The sequence below is a fragment of the Nicotiana sylvestris genome, chromosome 3, assembly GCF_000393655.2.
Source record: "Nicotiana sylvestris chromosome 3, ASM39365v2, whole genome shotgun sequence".
Taxonomy (NCBI): domain Eukaryota; kingdom Viridiplantae; phylum Streptophyta; class Magnoliopsida; order Solanales; family Solanaceae; genus Nicotiana; species Nicotiana sylvestris.
This window is the reverse complement of record NC_091059.1, coordinates 23754905-23775728: the sequence shown is the minus strand read 5'-3', so window position 1 is coordinate 23775728 and position 20824 is coordinate 23754905. Positions and strand designations below refer to the sequence as shown.

Here is a 20824-nt window from a genome sequence, read left to right as displayed (position 1 = left end):
AAAAGTTCAGGTACCTGAAAATAAAGAAAGTGATGAGATCTCCACAAGTTATGTCGCTTCGGAACTGACACAAAATGATCGTCGACGATATATTTAATACAATATAGTGCACAATATTATAAACGATTGTGAGGATCAGACTAGCAGTCCAGACACTTGAAGATGTCATACCATTTAGATACAAGTCTTAACCTATATGACTTATTTGGCTAAATCTATATGAAGATCCTTGAAGGATTGAAAATGCCCGAAGCATATAATTCAAAGTCTTGAGAAATGTACTCGATCAAATTATAAAGATCTTTGTACGGTTTAAAGCAATCTGTGCGCGTGTGGTATAATCGCCTCAGTAAATATTTGCTGAAAGAAAGTTACATAAATTATGTTATTTGTCCATGTATTTTTATAAAGAAAATGTCATCAAAATTTGTTACACTTGCTATTTATGTTGGTGACATAAATCTTATTGGAACTCCGGAAGAGCTCCAAGAGGGTCTTAAAAATACTTTTACATGGACAAAGTGTACCCATTAAGTACACCAATGAATATTCAATCACTTGAAGTGAATAAGGATCCGTTCCAACCTCTAGAAGAGGATGAGGAGCTCCTTGGTCCTGAAATACTCTATCTCGGTGTAGATGGTGCACTTATTTATCTTGCTAATGCTAACAAAAGTGGTGCAGATCGTATTGGTAATGCAGATGCAGGTTATTTATCTGATCCCCATAAAGCTCGATCTCAAACCGGCTACGTATTTACATATGGAGGTACTATCATATCATGACGCTCCACAAAACAATCTATTGTTGCTACTTCTTCAAATCACGCTGAGATAATAGCTATTCATGAAGCAAGTAGGGAATGCGTATGGTTGAGATCAATAATTCATTTTATTCGAGAAAAATGTGGTTTGAAATGTGAGAAAAGACCCACAATTTTATACGAAGACAATGCTGCATGCATAGCTCAATTGAAGGGAGGATTTATAAAAGGAGATAGAACGAAGCACATTTCACCAAAATTATTCTACACACACGATCTTCAGAAAAGTGGTGACATTGATGTGCAACAAATCCGTTCAAGTGATAATCCAGCAGATTTATTCACTAAATCTTTGTCAACTTCAACTTTTGAGAAGATGATATACAAGATTGGAATGCGGAGACTCAAATATTTGAAACAAGGTTTTCATCAGGGGGAGTAAAATACGCAATGCACTCTTTTTCCCTTATAAAGTTTTTAATGAGACACCTAACAATGCGTATTACTAAATATGTGTACTCTTTTTCCTTCACTAGGATTTTTTCCCACGTGGCTTTTCCTAGTAAGGTTTTAATGAGACACATTATCTTTTAATGAACATCCAAGGGGGAGTGTTATAAATATATTATATTATGGATGTACATTTAGTACTCCGTTGTAAATAATCTTCCTGAAGAAGCTTATCCATATGAGACTCCACCGTAAATATATTTATCTATTTAGTACTCTATTGGAAATAAGCTTCCTGAAGAAGCTTATCACTTCGGTACCCGGTTATGGATAAACATTAGATTATCCATATTTGGTATAGTAGCAGCTTATACAGCAACTTGCAGTAGCAGCTTATACAGCAACTTGCAGTAGCAGCTTACACAACAACTTGCGTAGCAGCTTACACAGTAGCTTGTAGTAGCAGCTTACACAACAGCTTGCGTAGCAGCTTACACAACAACTTCCTTTCTTCTATAAATAGAAAAGATTTCAGTTCATTATGTACATCAATTTGAATCAGAATAATATATCAGTTTCTATCTATACTTGTATTTACTTTATAGCCTTTATTTTATAACAAAAATATATATTTTGCATTTTCTTCTTCTAACAATATGCATTTTTGTTTTGCTATTGATTAAGTTTTTACAAATCAACACTATGCGGGCTTTCAGCCTTGCTTTTCTCTCGCTGAGATTTTGATCACTGCCATTTTCTTCCTTTTGTTTTTTCGAGTAAGAGATTGATTGAATATTTGAATAAAATAAATTGGCACTGATCACTGCCATTTCCACTCTTCCACAGCTTTTTCTTACCTTTTTCCTCTCCACTAATAACACTAATGGCGGAATCCGATGAAACACCGTCACCGGCGACGACACCATCCACCGCCCCAATATACATTCACCCACGCAGGGAGCCATTTGAACACGGCCTATTACCGATCCCGAAGCTAATCTTCACCGACGGAACACAAACCCTAGGTCCAATTAAGGACAAGCTATTATCCTCCCTTTCGTCCTCCGAGTCAAGTACTACGAACCAACGCGTTAACACGGAATCCATTGCTGAGTCCCTTCAGATCTCGCTCGAACACGCTCGCCTCGTCCTCGAAACCATTGCTTGTGTTCTTCACTCCGATTCGGACCCTCTCGTTACCGCTAAGCCCTCCGAGGTCGGCTCTATCGGTGTTAATGTGTTTGATTTGGTTGTATTTTTGTACATTCAGAGTTACAAAAGGTTGCTTCCTAAAGGACATAAGGATTCAGCTGCCGTAGCTGATGTTTGGCCTTCTACTTCGGCTTTCGACGGGTTCTTGTCCGCATTGTCGCCGTTGCAGGTGAGGACATTGTTCCAAACTCGGCATTTTTGTGAATGTGTAGTTCCTAAATTAGAGTTTAAGTTATATAAACATAAGAATTGTTTACTTTATCATGTCACCAAAGGGTAAGCCTTCTTATATGTGGGATTTATACTCCTGAAAACAAGATTAATTACCTGGCAAAGTAGGTAAAAGGTGGCTTGATGGTGTAAAAATTCCTTACATTGTGGTGTATATAACTTAAAACTCTTCTAATTATCATTGATGATTTGTCTGGTGATGGTGTTGTGGTATATATAACTTAAAGCTCTTCTAATTATCAGTGTTTTGATTTGTTTACTGAGCTTTCTTTGCATTTTTGGTTATTTGTTGGAAGCTTTTAGTTGTAGTTATGGTTTTTTAATAGGATTTAGATAATATGAAGAAGTTGTAAGATGAAATGTTTACCATGTTGAAAAGAACTTGAGAACTAATAAAGTGTTGTACTTGGTGTCAAAACTTTATACTAAGTAGAATAATATATATCTAGTAGAAAAGGTTTAAAATACTAGTTTATACTAAGTTGTAGGCGGAAAGAGTAGTGGTGGATGTTGTGGCCCTATGCAGAGGAAGATCTACGATTTGAATATGGGTTCGGGATTCTAGGATAGACCTCAGTGCTAATAGCAGGGTTCATAATTAAATATTTATACATATTTAGTGGATTTCTTAATACATATTTCGGATCTAGGCCAAAGCTTTTGGGTTTGACCGAACCCATAGCTAACACCGTGGATCCTCCCTGGTCCTATGCATGGAATTTCATAAGATTGTAGATAGGCCTATGGTTGTGCAAGTTTGCTTTCTTTTGATTCTTGGATCTTGATGAAGGATGCTTCCCGGGGCTCGTTTTTCTGACTATGTTAAATGACTTCCCTTCTTGATCTTAACGAGTCTGTTTTCTTTATTTGTGCTATTCATTTAAATAGTGTGGCATGTACCATGAAACACCCGTTGCACTGCTGTGAAATAATAACCAGAAGATTTGTTTCTGTCATTGCAGCTTGTACGTAGCAATAGTCGACGAAATATGCCATCACAATCTGATGAAGAGGCTCATCAGTTATCCTATTTACAAAAGCACCTGGGAAACATTCTGTCTCTTTTGTCAGAGGCAGTAGAAGGAGAGGGCGACGAAACACTGGTTTGTGAATTTCATACTTCATGTTTGTAACACCCCTCTTGTTATTCAACATACATGGTTTAGCTGATATCCTATGATTTCAACATGCAATGCTAAAAATAAAAATAAAGAATTCTAAGGGAGTTGATGCAGTATGGCCTTGGATTCTATGCGGTTTTAAGTTGTCTTGCAAGCTGGGGTGTGAATGTTTGAGAGAGAAACAATGCGAATACAAAAGAATTGGGAGGAACATAAATTTTTGTGGTTAACTGCTACAACTAGAAAGAAATTGAGGTGCAGGTGGGGAGGTTTGTATGCCTAGCAATACTAATGCAAAAACCCACTGGTGAATGATGTATAACTTCGGGCGTTGTTTTCCCCCTGCATCTACATGCTTGCCACTTGTATCGATGTAGAACAGCTTCCTTTCAAGTTTTTGCTTTGCCTTTCTTAGACCCACTTGGTTAACAGGTTAAAGTTTTTGCTTTATCTCTCTTAGACCACTTGGTTAGCAGGTTCAGGTTTGATTTGTTGAATTACTTTTGTCCTGGTCTTTATAAGTCATGCTTATGCAGTAAGACATTAACTATGCATCCAATTGATGAAAAAGATTTAATTATATTTGCGTTCATGTGACAGAGTCAACGGATATATTAACTTTTTAGTATCATGTAAAGTTCACTTTTCTTTCCTATGAGGTATCTTGGAAGGTTTGGATTGTCAATTGGGTTGGTTGGGCTCGAAGCTCGACAAGTCTGTCCATTAAGATCAGGATTCAGCCTTAGGTGGGTGTGAACTTAGCCAAGCGTGAGAATAAAGTTCAAGCAAGTGTGGGCCAGGACAAGTTCAACGCCCACTTCAACTTGTTCACTAAATAGTATGATTATTTCTAGTTTGCTTATGTGAATGTTATATGACAATTTGACTGGATAAAGAATTTAAGAAAAGAAGGAAACTTTTGACAGATAAGCTAAATGTGTATAAGATGCCCAAGTACCCTTACCTTCTTGTGATCCGAAAGATGCTATGTCATTCCTATAAGAGTATTTTATTAAATAAGAGTATGTTATTAAGGTAAAATGAGAATACCAGAAGTAAATAGGTGCATTAGAAAAAGGTGTCAATCTTTTTGGAACATGCTAAAGAGGAAAGAGTGTCACATAAAATCGAATCATATGAGTAGTTCTTTGTTTAATACTTCAATAAATAGTTAGTACACTCTTTATCCTGTATATAGAATTTAATATCATGTAGCCCCTTCTGGTAGTTCTAAAATTATTTCTACATTCTCTAGCCTAGGTTTATATGCTGTATTATCTATGTCTAGGCTCAGGTTGACCATAGAGTTTCATTGTTTAGAAGTTTTTCTTTTGGCGTCAAGTACAATTTACAAGGTTAGTTTACAGTGGAGACAAATGGATATACGTGGGAGGGATGCATGAGATTGTTTCTAGAAAGTAAGATAGTTTTTATTGTGAATATGTTTCCATTTTCAAATCATATTTACCAGTATCAAAGTGGGTTTTGTTTTCAAATAATATTTTCTGTTTCCAAATTCTATTTACCAATATCATGGCTAGTAATGGTGACTGGACGCTTTTTGTAGAAAATTATGTCCTTGTAAGTTTATATACGTGGGTACACTGCCTCGTATGTATGATTTCCCCATCAAGGTGACTAAACTTATTAACCAATCAAAAAGTTTACCAATAGCCTAGAACATATCATTCATGGGAATCATCGAACTGTAGAGGTCCATCACCATGTATTCGATATCCTACTGCTCTTTATATATTCGGGCCTGATACTTATGTGATTTGAGGATTTGACATGAGATTAGCACAGTTAGCCTCGGCATAGCTGATGATACTGAACCCTAGCCTTGTTGGATAGTTGTAGATATCACTGAAATTCATAATCATCATCCCCGACATTTTTTTCTTTCCGTCTATGTTCAAGCTCACGTCTTCTCTGGGAACATGAACATGACATTTTACATTTTAGTGATGCTAGTCTCAAGAACAATCTAGGCATAAGCAGCAGTGCTACATGAACTTTAAAACATTCTCTATATCACAAAGGAGGCACGCCTGATCTTAGGTTATCGATCAAACAAGCTAATTGAGATAAGTGAAGACGATTGATCGACTTGTCGAAGAAAAAAAAAGAAGGGAGATTATAGTTACTTGCTCACGGCAGTTGAAATTTGTGTAGCCTCTGATGTAGAACCCTGAGAGAGCATGTGTGAATATCCAATCTCCAAATTGTCATTTGATGGAAATGATACTTCAAGTAACAAATGTTATTTATTCGGGGCTGTTGGCAGAGTCTGTCATTTTTCTTTGATGAGTAAAAGGTGAGTCTGTCCTTTAACTATGTGGAAGAAGGTATATGAATGGGGGAGTCCCGTAGGTACATAGTGGAGTATTTTCTCTAGAATTTGGCAATCTCCAATGCACTTAATTCCCGTGCATCAAATTTCACAGGTTGTGCAAGGATAATGGCCATTAAATGGATTCTAACTGCAGATATGCCAGCCAAATGCACTTTTTGTCACTCTGGAACTGCGTGCACATGATGTTACCTGTCAGGCCTTCTTTTCCAACTTTTATGCCTCGTGATAGAATTCTTCCTGGGTGACGATTGGAGCCCTCTCTAATGAACTTGGGGTAGTTATGATGCCCTCTGTTATGCTGATTTCCACGATATTGTAGGATCTAAGAAAAAACAAAATTACCCTAGTAATTGCATTTTGTGAAACTCTCAGTGACAACTGATGCCAGGAAGTTTAGAAACTGAAACATCTAATGCTGAACCTGTTGCCTAAATTTATGCCTGTTTGCAGCCATTTCTCTTACCTTTGTGTCATAGAGTACTGGGTAAAGATATAATGTAAAGCTGACCAATTAGTGTAATGCCTTTAGGTTCTGTCCGCAGAGAAATTTGAGCATCTTGGTTTTCTATTCTATTTTGGTGAAAAGGGATCTGAGAGAATCCCATTGAGTCAGAATGCCCCATTTTTTGCCAATTCAGATCCAGACATGCCAGCTGTTCCTGTTCCTGCAGCTCAAGTACATGATTGGCTGCTACAAAATATAGCGTCTGCTCTGGAACGCATTACTGAGAGGGCTTCTGCGAAGGAAAATGGACCAACCAGTGCCATCGACCAGGATGTGCCAATGGCTGATGTCTCTGCAAGTTCAGTAAAGAGTTCATTGAGTCCTAGAGGCCCAAATTTCATTGAGGGAATCTCGAAAACATCATATGTACGTCAGCCAAATGATCTTAAAGGCTCTTCTGTGAAGGTAAATTTTAACTGACTTTATCTTATTGTCTTATGCTAAAACGTAATTTTACCAATAAAAAAAACTGAATTTATTTTATTGTTGTTGTCAAAGATATAAGTTGCATGATTCAATATAAATTGATACTGCTTCTGTGAGACAAGTATTTTGTCGGTGGCACAGGAATCTTTCCTTAGTCTTTAATATTTCGATCTGGTCTCTAGAATTTTTAAAATAAAATGACCTCAGTGGTCTGATTCAAGGAAGCTTATTCTGAATGTGCTTCTTTTGCCACCATTTTAATGCATATTCTTGGTTTTGAATTGAATCATAACAAGTGTGCCTGAAATATTTATAATTTGTTGGTGCTTTCTGTTCTAGAAGAGACAGGATTCTATCTTACCCATTTGTGAAGTTATATCAAGATATAATATCGTCAGCTACTTTCTTCTACAAATGTCAGGCATAAAATATCTGGAGTTGGTTTTATTGCAATCAGAATAGTAAAGATTCTATTGCAATCAGCTTTTGCACTATTCTCATAATAATACTGAATTCAACCCGTTCTTGTGTTGATATCCAATTGCTCTCTTCCTGGTAGAGTTTCTGATAGAAGGTCCACAATTCCCTTATCTAAGTCCTGTTCCTCTGTGCATTACCTGTCATCAATGGATACCCTTCCAGTATACTCCTCCCTCTTGAATTGGAAACACAGTAATGTGGAGCTTAGTCGCAGTGCCGTTTGGCGAACATTCCGTATTTTTAAAAGAACATCAGACAATTGGGCTGGAACTTAAAGAACACAAACTTCAGACACATCACACAGATAATAAGATGCTGCACGGGTGCTCCAGAACACCATTTTTATTGAAGAATTTTAATTTCCAGTAATGTGCTGTAATCTGTGTATGTGCGCACTTGTCTTTATGTTCTGATGTTTGTTCTCATGATCAATGCTATTGTGAAGTTGGAAAACTAGAATTATCTATAAAGATTCTAATGTAGAAGAACTGTCTTTATATGTTTGTTATATTAATTTAATATCTGAAGCTATTAATATTAATTGTGCACTTGTCCCAAAAAAGGGCTAAATATTCTAAGTTAACAGCAAGGAGATTTCCTCTTACATGGCATCATGTATCTGAGAATCTACTTGCTTAATAGTTGATTCATTGAAGTAGTTTTCTGTTGGCAACTTATTTTGGGGCCTCTTTGGTATGTTACTTCTTTTGATTTCTTGGTTTCATGTCTAACTGATCAGCAATAGCTTCAACATATATCTGGAATTCTGGCTGTTGTTTGATTTATTTTTTGACAATTTTAAAGCATCATTACTCATGTGTCCTAGGGGCTAGTGTGTCAAGATACAAGTCCCTTGTCAGTTTGGCGATAGATCGTTCGAGGCTAGAAGAGAAATGCACTCTCGGAGTATGTGGAAAATGATAGGAAGAAGTATTGGATAAGTTGTTGGTATAGGGCTTTACTACTGTATTAAGTGAAAGCCAATAGATGCGACAGAGCGACGTGCACGGAGTACAAGATGATACTAAGGAGTGGTCTTGGATGTGAAGCAAAAGAGTGGATTGGGAAAGTAGAAAAATTGCATAAAACTGAGAATTCGATATTGACACTAAAAGCGACAAAGCAAATAACATGTGAGGACAAGTTAGAAAAGAGGGAGCATGAAGCTTAGAAATTACTGTTAATATACAATAGAAGGAAAGCACCCTCCACTTCCAACCAAGAGGTTGTGAGTTCGAGTCACCCCAAGAGCAAAGGTGGGAGTTCTTGGAGGGAAGGATGTCGGGGGTCTATTTGGAAACAGCCTCTCTACCCCAGGTAGGGGTAAGGTCTGCATACACACTACCCTCCCCATACCCCACTAGTGGGATTATACTGGGTTGTTATATAAAATAGAAGGAAATAGATAGTTACTTGAAGAAAAGTAGCAATTGGAAGTATAAATGAGTCTAAAGGCTAGGGCCTTCATCGTTTTCCTTTACTTGTCAAAAAAGGGGGGGGGGGGGCTAGGGCCTTGACCTCAAGAATTGTGGTGGTGGAATGAAGTAGTCAAATAGTTGTTAAAGAAAAAAAAGAGTTATACAGGAAGTTACCTACAACAGAAGATGAATAAGTCTTTAAAGAGTTATCGAGTTAAGAGAGAAATTGAGGTATGTGATTAGCAAAGGGAGAGGTGCAGCTTTAGATGGTTTATACAAAAGTTGATGCGAAAAGGGAGAAAGAAATGCATAAGTTGATACAACAGGGGAGAGGATAAAGACTTGGACCAAGTTCAGTATGTTAAAGATGACTCTTGACAAGGTTTGACAAGAGACAGTGAGATTAAAGAGAAAATGAAGATGCTATAGCAATCAATTGCTCAACAGAAATCACAAAGATAGCTTTATAGATCTTCGTACATTTGTGACAAAACCTTAGTTGCATTTGTAGAGGTCTAATGAAGTAAAGGATGACCTGAAAATGGTTTAAAAACCTGTGATCCTGATAATTTTGAAGTGCTTGGAGAGATTGGAGTACTATGTTTAGTTAAGATTAACCCAACTATTTTAATGTTATATTAAGAAGTAGAAAGTAGCCAAACGAGTGGGGTATCCTTCATTTAGAATTGTGAGACATTCAAAATTGTGAAAACTATCTGTGATATTAACTTATGAATCATGATGGAATGTTATTGAAGATTGATGATCATAAATTTAGAGATTAGTGCAGGATCAATTTGGATTTATGCATCGTAGATCTACAACATAGGTTGTATTTCTGATTGGAAAGTTGATGAAAGAAGAAGAGGAAGAGGATCTCAATGATAGTAGTTGCGCTAAATAAAGCTTATAATATAAAGCAAAGAAAAGCCCTTAGGTTGATGCTTGAGATGAAAGGAACTCATATCAAATATATATATGTCATGAAGGATATGTATGATGGAGCGATCACTATTGTGAAAATGGCGAAGAGAGATATAGAGGAACTTTCGTGGATTTATACCAGGAATCTGGCTTGTGCCCCTATTTGTTTACCTTTGTTGTGGATGAGTGAACTAACTTGCCCTGGTTTTAAATGATTTAACTGTAGGTATATAGATAAGGTTCTTTGGGCAGCCCGGTGCACAAAGCTCTCGCTATGCGCGGGGTTCGGGGAAGGGCCGGACCACAGGGGTATATAAGATAAGGTTCCTTGGTGCATGTTTTTCTTTTGTGTATAATGTTCTGTCAATTTAGGAAACAAGAGAGGTAATCAATCAAAAATGGTATTATATAGAAGCACTCTTAAGAATTGGGGTTTTACGATATGTAGTAGTAAGATAGAATATATGTACCACAAGTTTTTTGTTCACGTGAAGGTAAAGTGATATTTGATGCGATTGTAATGCTTAAATGCAGACAATTCACATATTTAGGCCAGACATTCAAGGGAAAAAGGCATGACAGAGAAAGATGTTTTATTTTAGATCAGAACACAATAGTTGAAATAGATGAGGGTGATGGAACTCATGGAAGTAATACCCAATTGAAAGATGCCTACCAAAGTAACAAAGTAAGTTTCATTGAGCAATTTTGAGACCAATAATATAGTGATGGTGAATGTTGGGCTTTTGGGAAACTTGGGCTTTTGAGGCGCAACATATCAACAAGATAATCATCGTAGACAAGTTGTACATGATTCAACAAGATAAAAATGACTGCATCCGATAGAGGATGCAAATAGTAGAGATAGATGGCAAAAGAAAGGTCACGTGAGATAGTTTAGCCAAGGCTTACAGACATCTATATGCATTAGTTTCATTTGTGCACGACACAATTATGAGTGAAGGTGCTAAAAAGAGATGAGGTAGATCTAAAATTACCTCGACCAAAATTGTTATGAAAGACCTGCTATCTCTTGGGATTAATGTGACTTAGTTAAGAACCTATTGTGGAAGCAAAGGATCCATATAGGCAATACCAACTTGCATTAAATATCAGTTGTCGTTTCACTTGTATTAGGTCTAATGCTTGCCAAGAGCTTTTTAGTTTTCTTAAAACTCAGTATATAAATGTGGTTTAGAAAACCTCTAGTTTAGAGAATCCCTTAAGAATAAAATGGACTCGAATAGGAAAAATAGGTGTAGAGGGCTCATATAGCCAACCACAATTAGTTTGGAATTTGAGTCATGATTGATTGGTCAATTGAAAGCCAATCTCATAAAAAGAGAAAGCTATGTCTTTAGGATGGAAATGGTTGATCAGCTTGTATGTGTTTCTTTAGCTATGCGCTCAGACATTAATAAATGGGCAGCCAAGTGCATTAAGCGGGGTATTAAGCTCCCGCTATGCGCGGGGTCGGGGGAAGGGCCGGACCACAAAGGTATATCATACGCAGCCTTACCCTGCATTTATGTAAGAGGCTATTTCCACGGCTCGAACCCGGCTCAGACATTAATGTCTTTGGTAAATCCCAACTTAGTCTCAACTCCCAAAACCTTGTGAGGCTGTTACAGTTGTGGATTAAAACATGAAATGACTTTGCATTGGTAAAATCTTTAGCCTTTCTTTTTGCTTTGGTTAAAATGAATGTCATATGTTCTTTAGGTAATGCTTCGGGCTTGTAATCCAACGACGACAACAATTACTCCCTCCGTTTTAATTTATTTGTCTTAGTTTGGCTTGACACAAAATTTAATAGAGAGGAAGACTTTTGAAACTTGTGGTCTTAAGTATGCCATAATATTTGTGTGGCTATAATACTTTTGAAACTTGTGGTCTTAAACAAGCCATAACATTTGTGTGGCTATAAAAGCTTCCCATTAAGGAAATATAAAAATGTGCCAATCTTTTTGAAACGGACTAATACGGAAATACTGCTAATCGTTTTGAAACGGAGGGAGTATTTGTCAGTCCCAAACAAGTTGGGGACTTGTTATCCAATAGAAAATAATTCTGCAGCATTCTATCAACTTCTCTTTTATGCTTTGTGCAGTCATCTAAATTAGTTTAAAAAGAGGGACTTTTACATGGATCTTGATATTGAAACTTTCTCCATTTCATTTTTCTGTGTTCTGCTCAGGTTGTCAATTGCCATGAATCAGTCATTTACATTTTAGCACCTCTGAAATATGCTACAGTATACGGATGCTCTGATGCAACCATTTTCCTGGGAGCTGTTGGCAAGGTAGGTTCGCTGAGAGTTCAGGAAGATTTGCATGTTCCTTCTTAAGTTGGTATTCAGATTATCAATGTGAAAAGCAATTGTGGATTTTAAACTTTGTGAGAGTTTGTTGTTACCTGGCACCCAGAGATTTTGGATTTGCATTCTTGTTCTCTTCTCACGTACATGCTAGGCACGGAAAAGTCAGCTAGACATACATGCAATAAGATGAAAAAGAAAGAAATTCATGCTTTATCAAACTGATGTTTTCTACTTTGTTGCTTTCTGCTGCCACTTAGAAGTCTATGCATTTTTTAAATTAGCCGTGATTTTGAAATCTCAATATAAAAACTAAACAGTTACCTGAGGTGTTTAATTTTTGGGTCAAGGTGTAACGAATACCACATAAACCATAGTTTCTGCTTGTCTTATGAGTTAATTGATTTATGACTGCATATATTTCACCATTATGTGTCCGATTCTCTAGATGAAATATGAGCATTTCGCTTTGTAACCTCTTTTACAGGCTGTAAGAGTTGAGCACTGTGAACGTGTGCATGTGATAGCAGCGGCTAAACGTATCTGTATCATCAACTGTCGTGAATGTGTATTTTTCCTGGGAGTAAATCAAACACCACTTGTTGTTGGTGATAACCATAAATTGCAGGTGAATCTTAAACTTCTACACTGCTGCTGAATAAATTTCATCTTATTCCATGGATCACCAATTCTCTCATTTTATTTTTAATGCTTATATGCCACTCACTCGGTGGCATTGAATTTCATTGCAAACTCAGAATGTATCCCAAGAGTCCATTTTCATTTGCTTTTGCTATCATTGATCTTACACTAGCATTTTGTTCTTATTTTTTATGATTAAGTGGAAAATGACTAAAATACCAGCAGTTCTTGGTCTTGGGTCTGTTTTTCATATCTGGATCCCTGCAAGAAAAAGGAGTTTCAAATAGACACCATGGCAGATACCTTATGAACCATGCAGCTCTTTGTTTAGGTAATCTGAGGGTCCTATCTGGGTGCAAACTGCAAAATATAAGCACCTGATCAGAAACTGTTTCTGTCACGTGTCAGACAACATGGGGCAAGCACAATTGGAAATGTGGCTGTCAGTTTAGCGCAATTGAGAGGTTTGGAAGCCTATTTGGTTTGTGGTAATTTTCTTGAAATAGTTGAATAGTGGAGATAAATTTAAGTTTTGCGATTTCATTAAATGATGGAGCAGAATGTGTGCCTAGTGGAATTGACTGTCTGTTCAATTTAGAAAATTGTCAGTTCAATATAGAAAATTGAGATACTAAATTTTGGCATGAGGTATATATGGATAGCCAGAGGTGAAAAATTTAACTTTAGGGATTCTACTAGGTGTACTTTACTTTATATTACCAGGTCCACCGACGTCCCGCTTAAACCATGAACAAGTTGTGAACAATAAGGAAGCTAAGAAGTGATCAAAAGACCAGTGATGGATAGTCTAACTCCAACCACGATAAGTGAACTTCGAGTCACCAACGGAGTAAAGTGGGAAAATGCCACTGTTTGGCTTCTGGGTTGGGGGCTTTGGGGATGGAAGGGGGGGGGTGTGTTAGGGTTTACCATATCCCCCCAAAAAAGGCGATTGATGCTGCAATGACCTGTGACATTATCTTCCGTACCTTTTATACCCATCTACTAAGTCGTGTACTAAATAGATGGTGCATCTTAATAGGTTTTATCTCGCAGCAGTAGTTTTATTGGGCACATTCCTGCTAAGAATTCTTTGGATTGGTGGCTCTTTTGCTTTAAGATCCACGTTTTGCGACTAAGTTGGTTGCACTTAAGGATGTGGCCTAACAGTGTTTTGGATAGCGTGCGGCGGCAAATAGCGACGAGGGCCTGCTTCACTGAGGCGAGAGGCACGCAGCGAAGCACTCGCCTTTTTGATGTGAAGCGACAATTTATACAAAAACATAAAATATTATATACATATAACTAAAAACTCAATGTCAAGTCAATATGCAATTAATTCCACTATATAAAGAAGACAAAAAATAGAGCAAAAAAAAAAAAATGATTCTGCCTTTGCAAACACTGCCTCTGGAAAAAAACAGCAAAGAAAAAAAGACAAAAAAAATAGAGCAAAACAAAAAATTGATTCTGCCTTTGGAAACAGCAAAGAAAGAAGAACAAAAATGAAATTTTTGCCTCTGGAAAAACAGCAAATAAAGAAGAAGACAAAACAGAGCAAAAAAAAAAAAAAATAAGAGAAGAAGAAAAGCCTCAGTTTTTGCTCGACAAAAACACCACAAATACAGACCCTATTTGGCTCTGTTTCTATCTGACAAAAAACAGAAGAAAAAAAATAGAAAGAAGAAAGAAGAAAGAAGAAGAAGCAGCATACCTCTGTTTTTTCGCTATTGAAGCTTGTAGAAGATGAAGCCAGATGACGAGGAAGAAGACGGAAGAAGACTGTTGGTTTGTTCGCCGGTGAAAATCCCTAATCACTGAAGTTTTTTTGTTCGCAGGTGAAAAGATCGAAGCCCTAATTCCCGACTTGAGTCTTCTCCCTTTCTCTCTTTTTTTTTTTTAAAATAGCGGCGCTACAGTCGCTACTCGCGACACTGTCGCCTCACGCAACACACCCTGAAGCGAGCGCTATTTGGAATCGCAACGCAAGATATGCTCTGAAGCGACACACCCTCGCCTCGCCTCGCCTCACGCTATTAGCGCTGAGGCGAGCGCTATTTATAACACTGTGGCCTAATGATCAATGAAGTAGGAGAACCACGAAGTCCGAGATCCATATCCCAGGGAAGCAGAAAATGCTAGCAAAAAAGCCCATTTTGTGTGACGACTGATTTGGTGTGTCGGGATCGTTACCTTATTTCTCTTTCCCGTTATGCTCTTATTACTTGATAATCCTATTTTACCATTTACCTTGTTTTTCTACTTAACTCCACCCTATACCCTATTTTATCTTTATCATATTATAATTTCTTCATTCTCATCTACTTTAGACATCTCCACCGCATATTTCAGATTCATTTGCTACTCTTATATCCAATTAGAAACCACAAGTATTTCTCTTTCTTACTTATGCAATCAGACATCTCTACCACATATTTCAGGTTCATTTGCTACTCTTATAGCCAATTAGTAACCACAAGTATTTCTCTTTCTTACTTCGTATGCAATTATTATGTACTAGTTCATGATTTCTCTTTTTTTTTTTTTTTAAAAAAAAACTTGGTGCAATCATTATTTGTCATAATTTTTGTTTGTCGTTGTTTGCTTTAGTAGTATATGTTAAGAAACAGTAGCCAAGAAGGAAGTATATGGCTATTAGACATGAATTGCGATCAGACGTCTAGTTCCTTGCAACTCTCAATCATAAGCATATTATCAGTAACACCAATATTTTTATGATTAATTTAGCGGTATTACCAGCGAAAACAACTACTAGTATATTTTACAACAAGGGGTTGTTAGTAAATTATCAATTATTATACAATACCATATAATGAAATCAAACAATAGAAATGTTACTTAACCACAAGAAAAGATACAATCTATTTGAATTTGTATCCACAAAATAATACAATACATTATAGAACTATAAATTATGAAGTGATGGATAACAACCATCCAAACAAGCTGTAGATGATTTCTTCGTATCTGCCTAAAGCCTTAGTGGGCAGATTTATCCGGTACCTGTGCTGGTGGGAGGTAGCAGGTACTCGGGGAATAGTCGAGGTGCGTGCAAGCTGATTCAGACATAAACATCATAAAAAAAATATTTTCCTAAGCTGACTGGGGCTTGGTTAATGCATTTCTATTTTTATTATCAGATGTAAGAGTTGACAGTAGAGTGTTCTGTGTTTTCTCATTATATGCATCTCTATTCTATTTATTGTGACAGTATGCTCCTAGCTTCAGAGTTAACAGTTCCACGGAATTTTAGATTCTGAGCGCCGTTCATGTTTCATGGTTTTATCAGGTGGCTCCATACAATACTTTTTACTCCCAGCTGGAGGAGCACCTGAATGTAGTTGGTATTGATCCAGCCATCAACAAATGGGATGAACCTGTGGCTCTTGGCGTTGTTGATCCACATGATTCGCTTTCACATCCTGCAGGTGTTTCTGATGTTCAGACTGAGTCCGCCAGTCGCATAGTCCCCGATCAGTTCACTAACTTTTTGGTATGTTTAAACAATCTGGATGACGAGTTCATATTTGAGTTTTATTTTTCAATTTACATAGTATTGCTTCCAGTTTCAATCGTCCTGTATCCTTGTTAGTTTCCGAAACTGAAATCTGAATTCTGTCAAAGGAACGTTTGCTGAAAATCTGTTGCTTTATGATTATGATTTGCATGCTAAAAAGAACACATCTCCATGTCCACAGATTCCAAACTGGTTTGAAGGTGAACAATCTGGGTCTACAAAAAACAATCCATTCCCTTTACCTGATGCTTACATGGCATCGCAGCAGAGAAGGGTAAGTTGAAAAACTTTTACTTCTTTTTTGTAATTATTTTGTATAACATTTGTTTACCCCATTGCCATTTGTTGTTCTTATGCCTTCAGTAGTACAGTCCATTCCATGTTCTAATGGTTTATCTGAGTTGTCAAACTTTTGCTTTATCGTCATTCATACTTAATGTTTCAGCAAAAAAACTTGGAGGAGATTAAGCAGAACTTGCGGGAAGCTGATCTTGAAGAGAGCCGGAAAAAGGAATTAACAACAGCTCTCCATCAGTGCTTTAAAGACTGGTTATATGGTAATTGTGATGGTTTAAATTTTCGTGTGTAATGGAAACTAGTTTGCTCCTTCTCTCTCACCCATTCTCCCATAATTTGTCAGCTTCAGGAAATATACGGCAATTGTACTGTCTTCAAAATGAATAGAGTTCTACAGAGGTCATGCAGCAGTTTGCAAAGACAGTAGCAGAAACACGACTTTCCCTGTAGATTTCGGTTTCGTCACAGCAAGTTCCTCTTTTGCCATTTCTTTTGGTGCTTGAGGCAGCTGATGAGTTTTAATGCTATTGCCTGTGCAGCTATGAACAAGTTCAAACTTTTGTACCGTTGTGCAGATTTAAGTTAGAATGGCTTTTTGTACTGCATTTCATTAAAGCAGAATGCATTCTCCTGTACTAATATGGTAGCTTGTATTTTTAACATTAGGTTCTCCATTTTTCCTGACTTACTAGGTTCTGAAATATAGCATTCTGTTTTAGCATTTGCTTGCTTTGGCTTGTTGGGTTCCTGTATACAAATAAGAGATGCTGAAGAGAGGCCAGTATTTTGTAGAACTGGTCACATTGACCCTGAAAAGAATCAATTTTGTATTCTAAATGCATTTCTGATAACCTGGATTTGTCTACTCCTGCCCCCCAAGCGCCCAACCCCCAACAACATTTACTTTTGGTTTCTGCCAGTGATATGCTTGGACTTGCTTATACAGGATGCATACTTTGACTTGGTAACTATAGCATTGAAGTTGTTGTCCAGTCCATCTCTTGTGATCTTGCTAATTGTGGTTTCTTCTCTGCCTAGCCTTAGTCCGTGGAGTTATCCGATACCTGTGTTGGTGAGAGTTAGGTGAAATACTCGAGGTGCGCACAAGTTATCTCGGATATCAGTGTCACAAAAAATGATCTTGCTATCCATTGTTTTGCTTTTGTTTATCATCTATGTTGAAACAATTGTTTGTATATGCATTTGGATGAGATGAACAATTCAGTTTATTGGAAAAGAGAGAATTGAAATATATGATTTTAACATGGAAAAAATTAATGGATGAGATGAACAAGTCAGTTCATTGGAAAAGAGAAGATTGAAATATATGATTTTAACATGGAAAAAATTAACCTACATAGGTGTTTATACCACACCAAACTTATGGATGCAAGACAAGTGTTTTTCGCAGGCGCATTTTGCACTTAAGGATGATTAGGTGATGTATTTTCACTTTAATTTTTTGGCTTCTAGGGTTAAATTGCTAGATTTGTTGAGACACTGTGGTGTGGTTAACTATTTACCTTTTTGACAAGATTCTTCTTCAAAGTTAAACTAGTGAGCGGATAAGCATTTCGGTTAATACAATGTTTATTACCAAGTGTCTCGTCAACGGTCAATCAATAAACTTACTACGCTTCAATATCAAATTTGTGGTGGTTGGCTCGGCATATTCAATCCATTGTTTTCTAGTGCATTTTGTTCCAACCAAACGTTTACATAAGTTTCCAAAACTCCGTTAGAAAATCAAATTAGATACGCATAAGACTTCAAAGATCAAAATTAGACATGAAACTTCAAGGTTTTAACAGTGGAAAAATAAGTCTGACTCTGCTCTTTAGATGTTTTTTCTTGCTTGATGAATTGTTATTGCTCTAGGAATATAATGTCAGGTGTTGAGGGTAGTTTCGATATTATAAATGCCTACCACATCTCGTTGTTTAAATTAGAGGAAACGACAATAAATACCTACTTAGCTCAAAATTTTTACCCGTGTTTACCCGTTCTAAACTTTGTTTCAATCTGTACACATTTTATCCTAAGTAATTACACATTTTAATTTTTATGCCTTTACCATATCTAATTCTTCAAACTAATTCATTATCTCTTCTATTTCCCTCCTCTCGCTTTTCCTTTTCCAATCCAAAATATCATGTGTATGCGTTCAAAACAGTGGATACAATTTTAAATCTAAAAGAATTTTTTTTTTTTAGAAACTCCATGTATATGAGTTCATAAGTTTAGATTTGAATTTTTGTGTGCGAGTTGAAGTGTTTTGTTGTTGGAATTCAATGGATATTATTCTTTGCTGTGTAGATTCTACTGTTTAACGTTGATTTGTTGGAGATTTATTGTAAGAAAAATCAGATCTATCATCGAAGGACCTTGAAATTTGAAACTTGCAACTCATAAATGGGTTTGTTGAGTTTATAGTTATTTCGATTTGATTCACTAAAGTGTTTGAAATGTTGATCGGAGGTTGTGGCTAATTTTAAATCAATTTGGTAGAGATTTTGGACTGGATTTTTGAATTTTGGGTGGAAACTGAGTAGTAGTAGCAAAGAAGACTGAAATTCTTTGTATACCAAAATGATACTATATTGTATATCTCAAGGTTAGGGATATCAGGAAAAATGGTGAAGGGGACTTATCTAACTTATTCTTTGACCTTCTTAATACCACTCTCCAACAAATCCATATGGTCAAATGTGCAAATCATCATAACAATCGCGACAACCCCTATTGGTCCCTAAATGCCACTGATAATTTTACCACTAGCTCAATTCCAACCACTTATTCAAGTTAGTGGATTAAGCATGGCAATGCCTGAGCCACATTGGTATTGCCATAGAAGCTACTTGCCAAATCTACAAACAGGAGGAGGGATCTATTAGACATATTTTCCTGCAATGCCCTAACTTGCAGCCTCTAACTTAGCTTTTGGAATAACGTTGGCATCGATCCTTCATCTTTTAACTCTTCTACTAACCACTGGCTAATCATTATAAAAAAATACATTAATTATCAGGTCCAGCATCCTAACCTATCTTGGAAAGAATTTCTCCCCTTTGCAATTTGGAACCTCTAGACGAATAGGAATAATGACACCTTCAATAACCTGAATAATAATTTTTCATAAACTTGGTTTTGATGCAGAGAGCTCTGGAATATAAGTTTACTGCCTCTCCCAGGGCAGAAATACACTGCAGTCCTTATCAAACGAGCCAAAAAAAGAAATAAAATAAATTTGAACTTAATATTGATGGTGCTTGCCAGAATAATAATCCTAATGGATGAATTGGCAAACTATCAAAAATGCACAAGGAGAATGGATAATGGGGTTCAACAAGAAAATCCTTAGTTACAACTCAACTCACACGGAGTTGCAAGCGTTCAAGTTGGGGCTACAAATGGAAATAGAAAGGCAGCTAGTACCCATTGAGATTGAGACTGTTGCTGCTGAGATCATACATTTACTAGAAAAAAAATCCCTATTATTAATAATTTAATTAATGATTGCAAGTTTCTATTGAGGATGTTGGGAAACCCTATGGTACGACAGGATTCTGTTGTCCTTTTAACGCTTCCAGACCAAGTCAAAGAATTCGTGCATCAGGATAGGGATGGAGCTGTTACTACTAGGCATATATCTAGTTCTGTTTGTAATAATTTGGCCAAACTTGGTAATCTTAGTTTATCTGCTACTAACTCTACCTGTTTTACTACTGTCATGTGTGTTCATCCCAATGTGATAACACCACTATGTATTGTTAGTACTTAATAATGGATAAAGTCTTTCTTCTTCTCAAATAATAATAATAAATATCCCAAAAGTCTATTGAGGATTTCAACCCTAACTCACGCCTATATAAAGAGATACATATTCTCTTGAAGAGACATCTCGAAAATTCCATAAATTCTTGGGATATTCACAAATAGATCAAAATATGGCCGAATACTTATTGACAATCAAATAGTTCAAGAAGATGGAGATCAAATACATCCCCAAGAGGTTTGCATCATCCTACATTCGAAAAATACGTTGTTTCAGCCCTCGAATCATAGAGATAATCAGGAGAGAAAAATCAAGGGAACTAGCAGAATTGTAACCACAAAGATTCATCAATAAAATTACTCATCTTTT

General features: G+C 36.7%; 1 protein-coding gene across 1 annotated transcript; it reads left to right on the top strand.

Annotated features, from left to right (window-relative positions):
• Positions 1 to 1874: 1874 nt before the first annotated feature.
• LOC104243962 (uncharacterized) lies at positions 1875 to 17531 on the top strand. The gene is made up of 9 exons (XM_009799250.2): positions 1875 to 2594; positions 3619 to 3759; positions 6663 to 7043; positions 12084 to 12188; positions 12691 to 12831; positions 16156 to 16359; positions 16565 to 16657; positions 16829 to 16940; positions 17024 to 17531. Exons 1-9 carry the CDS (start codon positions 2097 to 2099, stop codon positions 17065 to 17067), a joined length of 1719 nt encoding a protein of 572 aa, XP_009797552.1. The 5' UTR covers positions 1875 to 2096; the 3' UTR covers positions 17068 to 17531.
• The last annotated feature ends 3293 nt before the right edge of the window (positions 17532 to 20824 follow it).

What these genes read in the sequence shown, in the direction of transcription:
- LOC104243962 (XM_009799250.2), top strand. Translation starts at nt 2,097, where the DNA reads ATGGCGGAATCCGATGAAACACCGTCACCGGCGACGACACCATCCACC. An exon ending in GAGAGGGCGACGAAACACTG is followed by an intron (nt 3,760 to 6,662) that starts GTTTGTGAATTT and finishes TAATGCCTTTAG; the next exon opens with GTTCTGTCCGCAGAGAAATT. An exon ending in TTAAAGGCTCTTCTGTGAAG is followed by an intron (nt 7,044 to 12,083) that starts GTAAATTTTAAC and finishes TGTTCTGCTCAG; the next exon opens with GTTGTCAATTGCCATGAATC.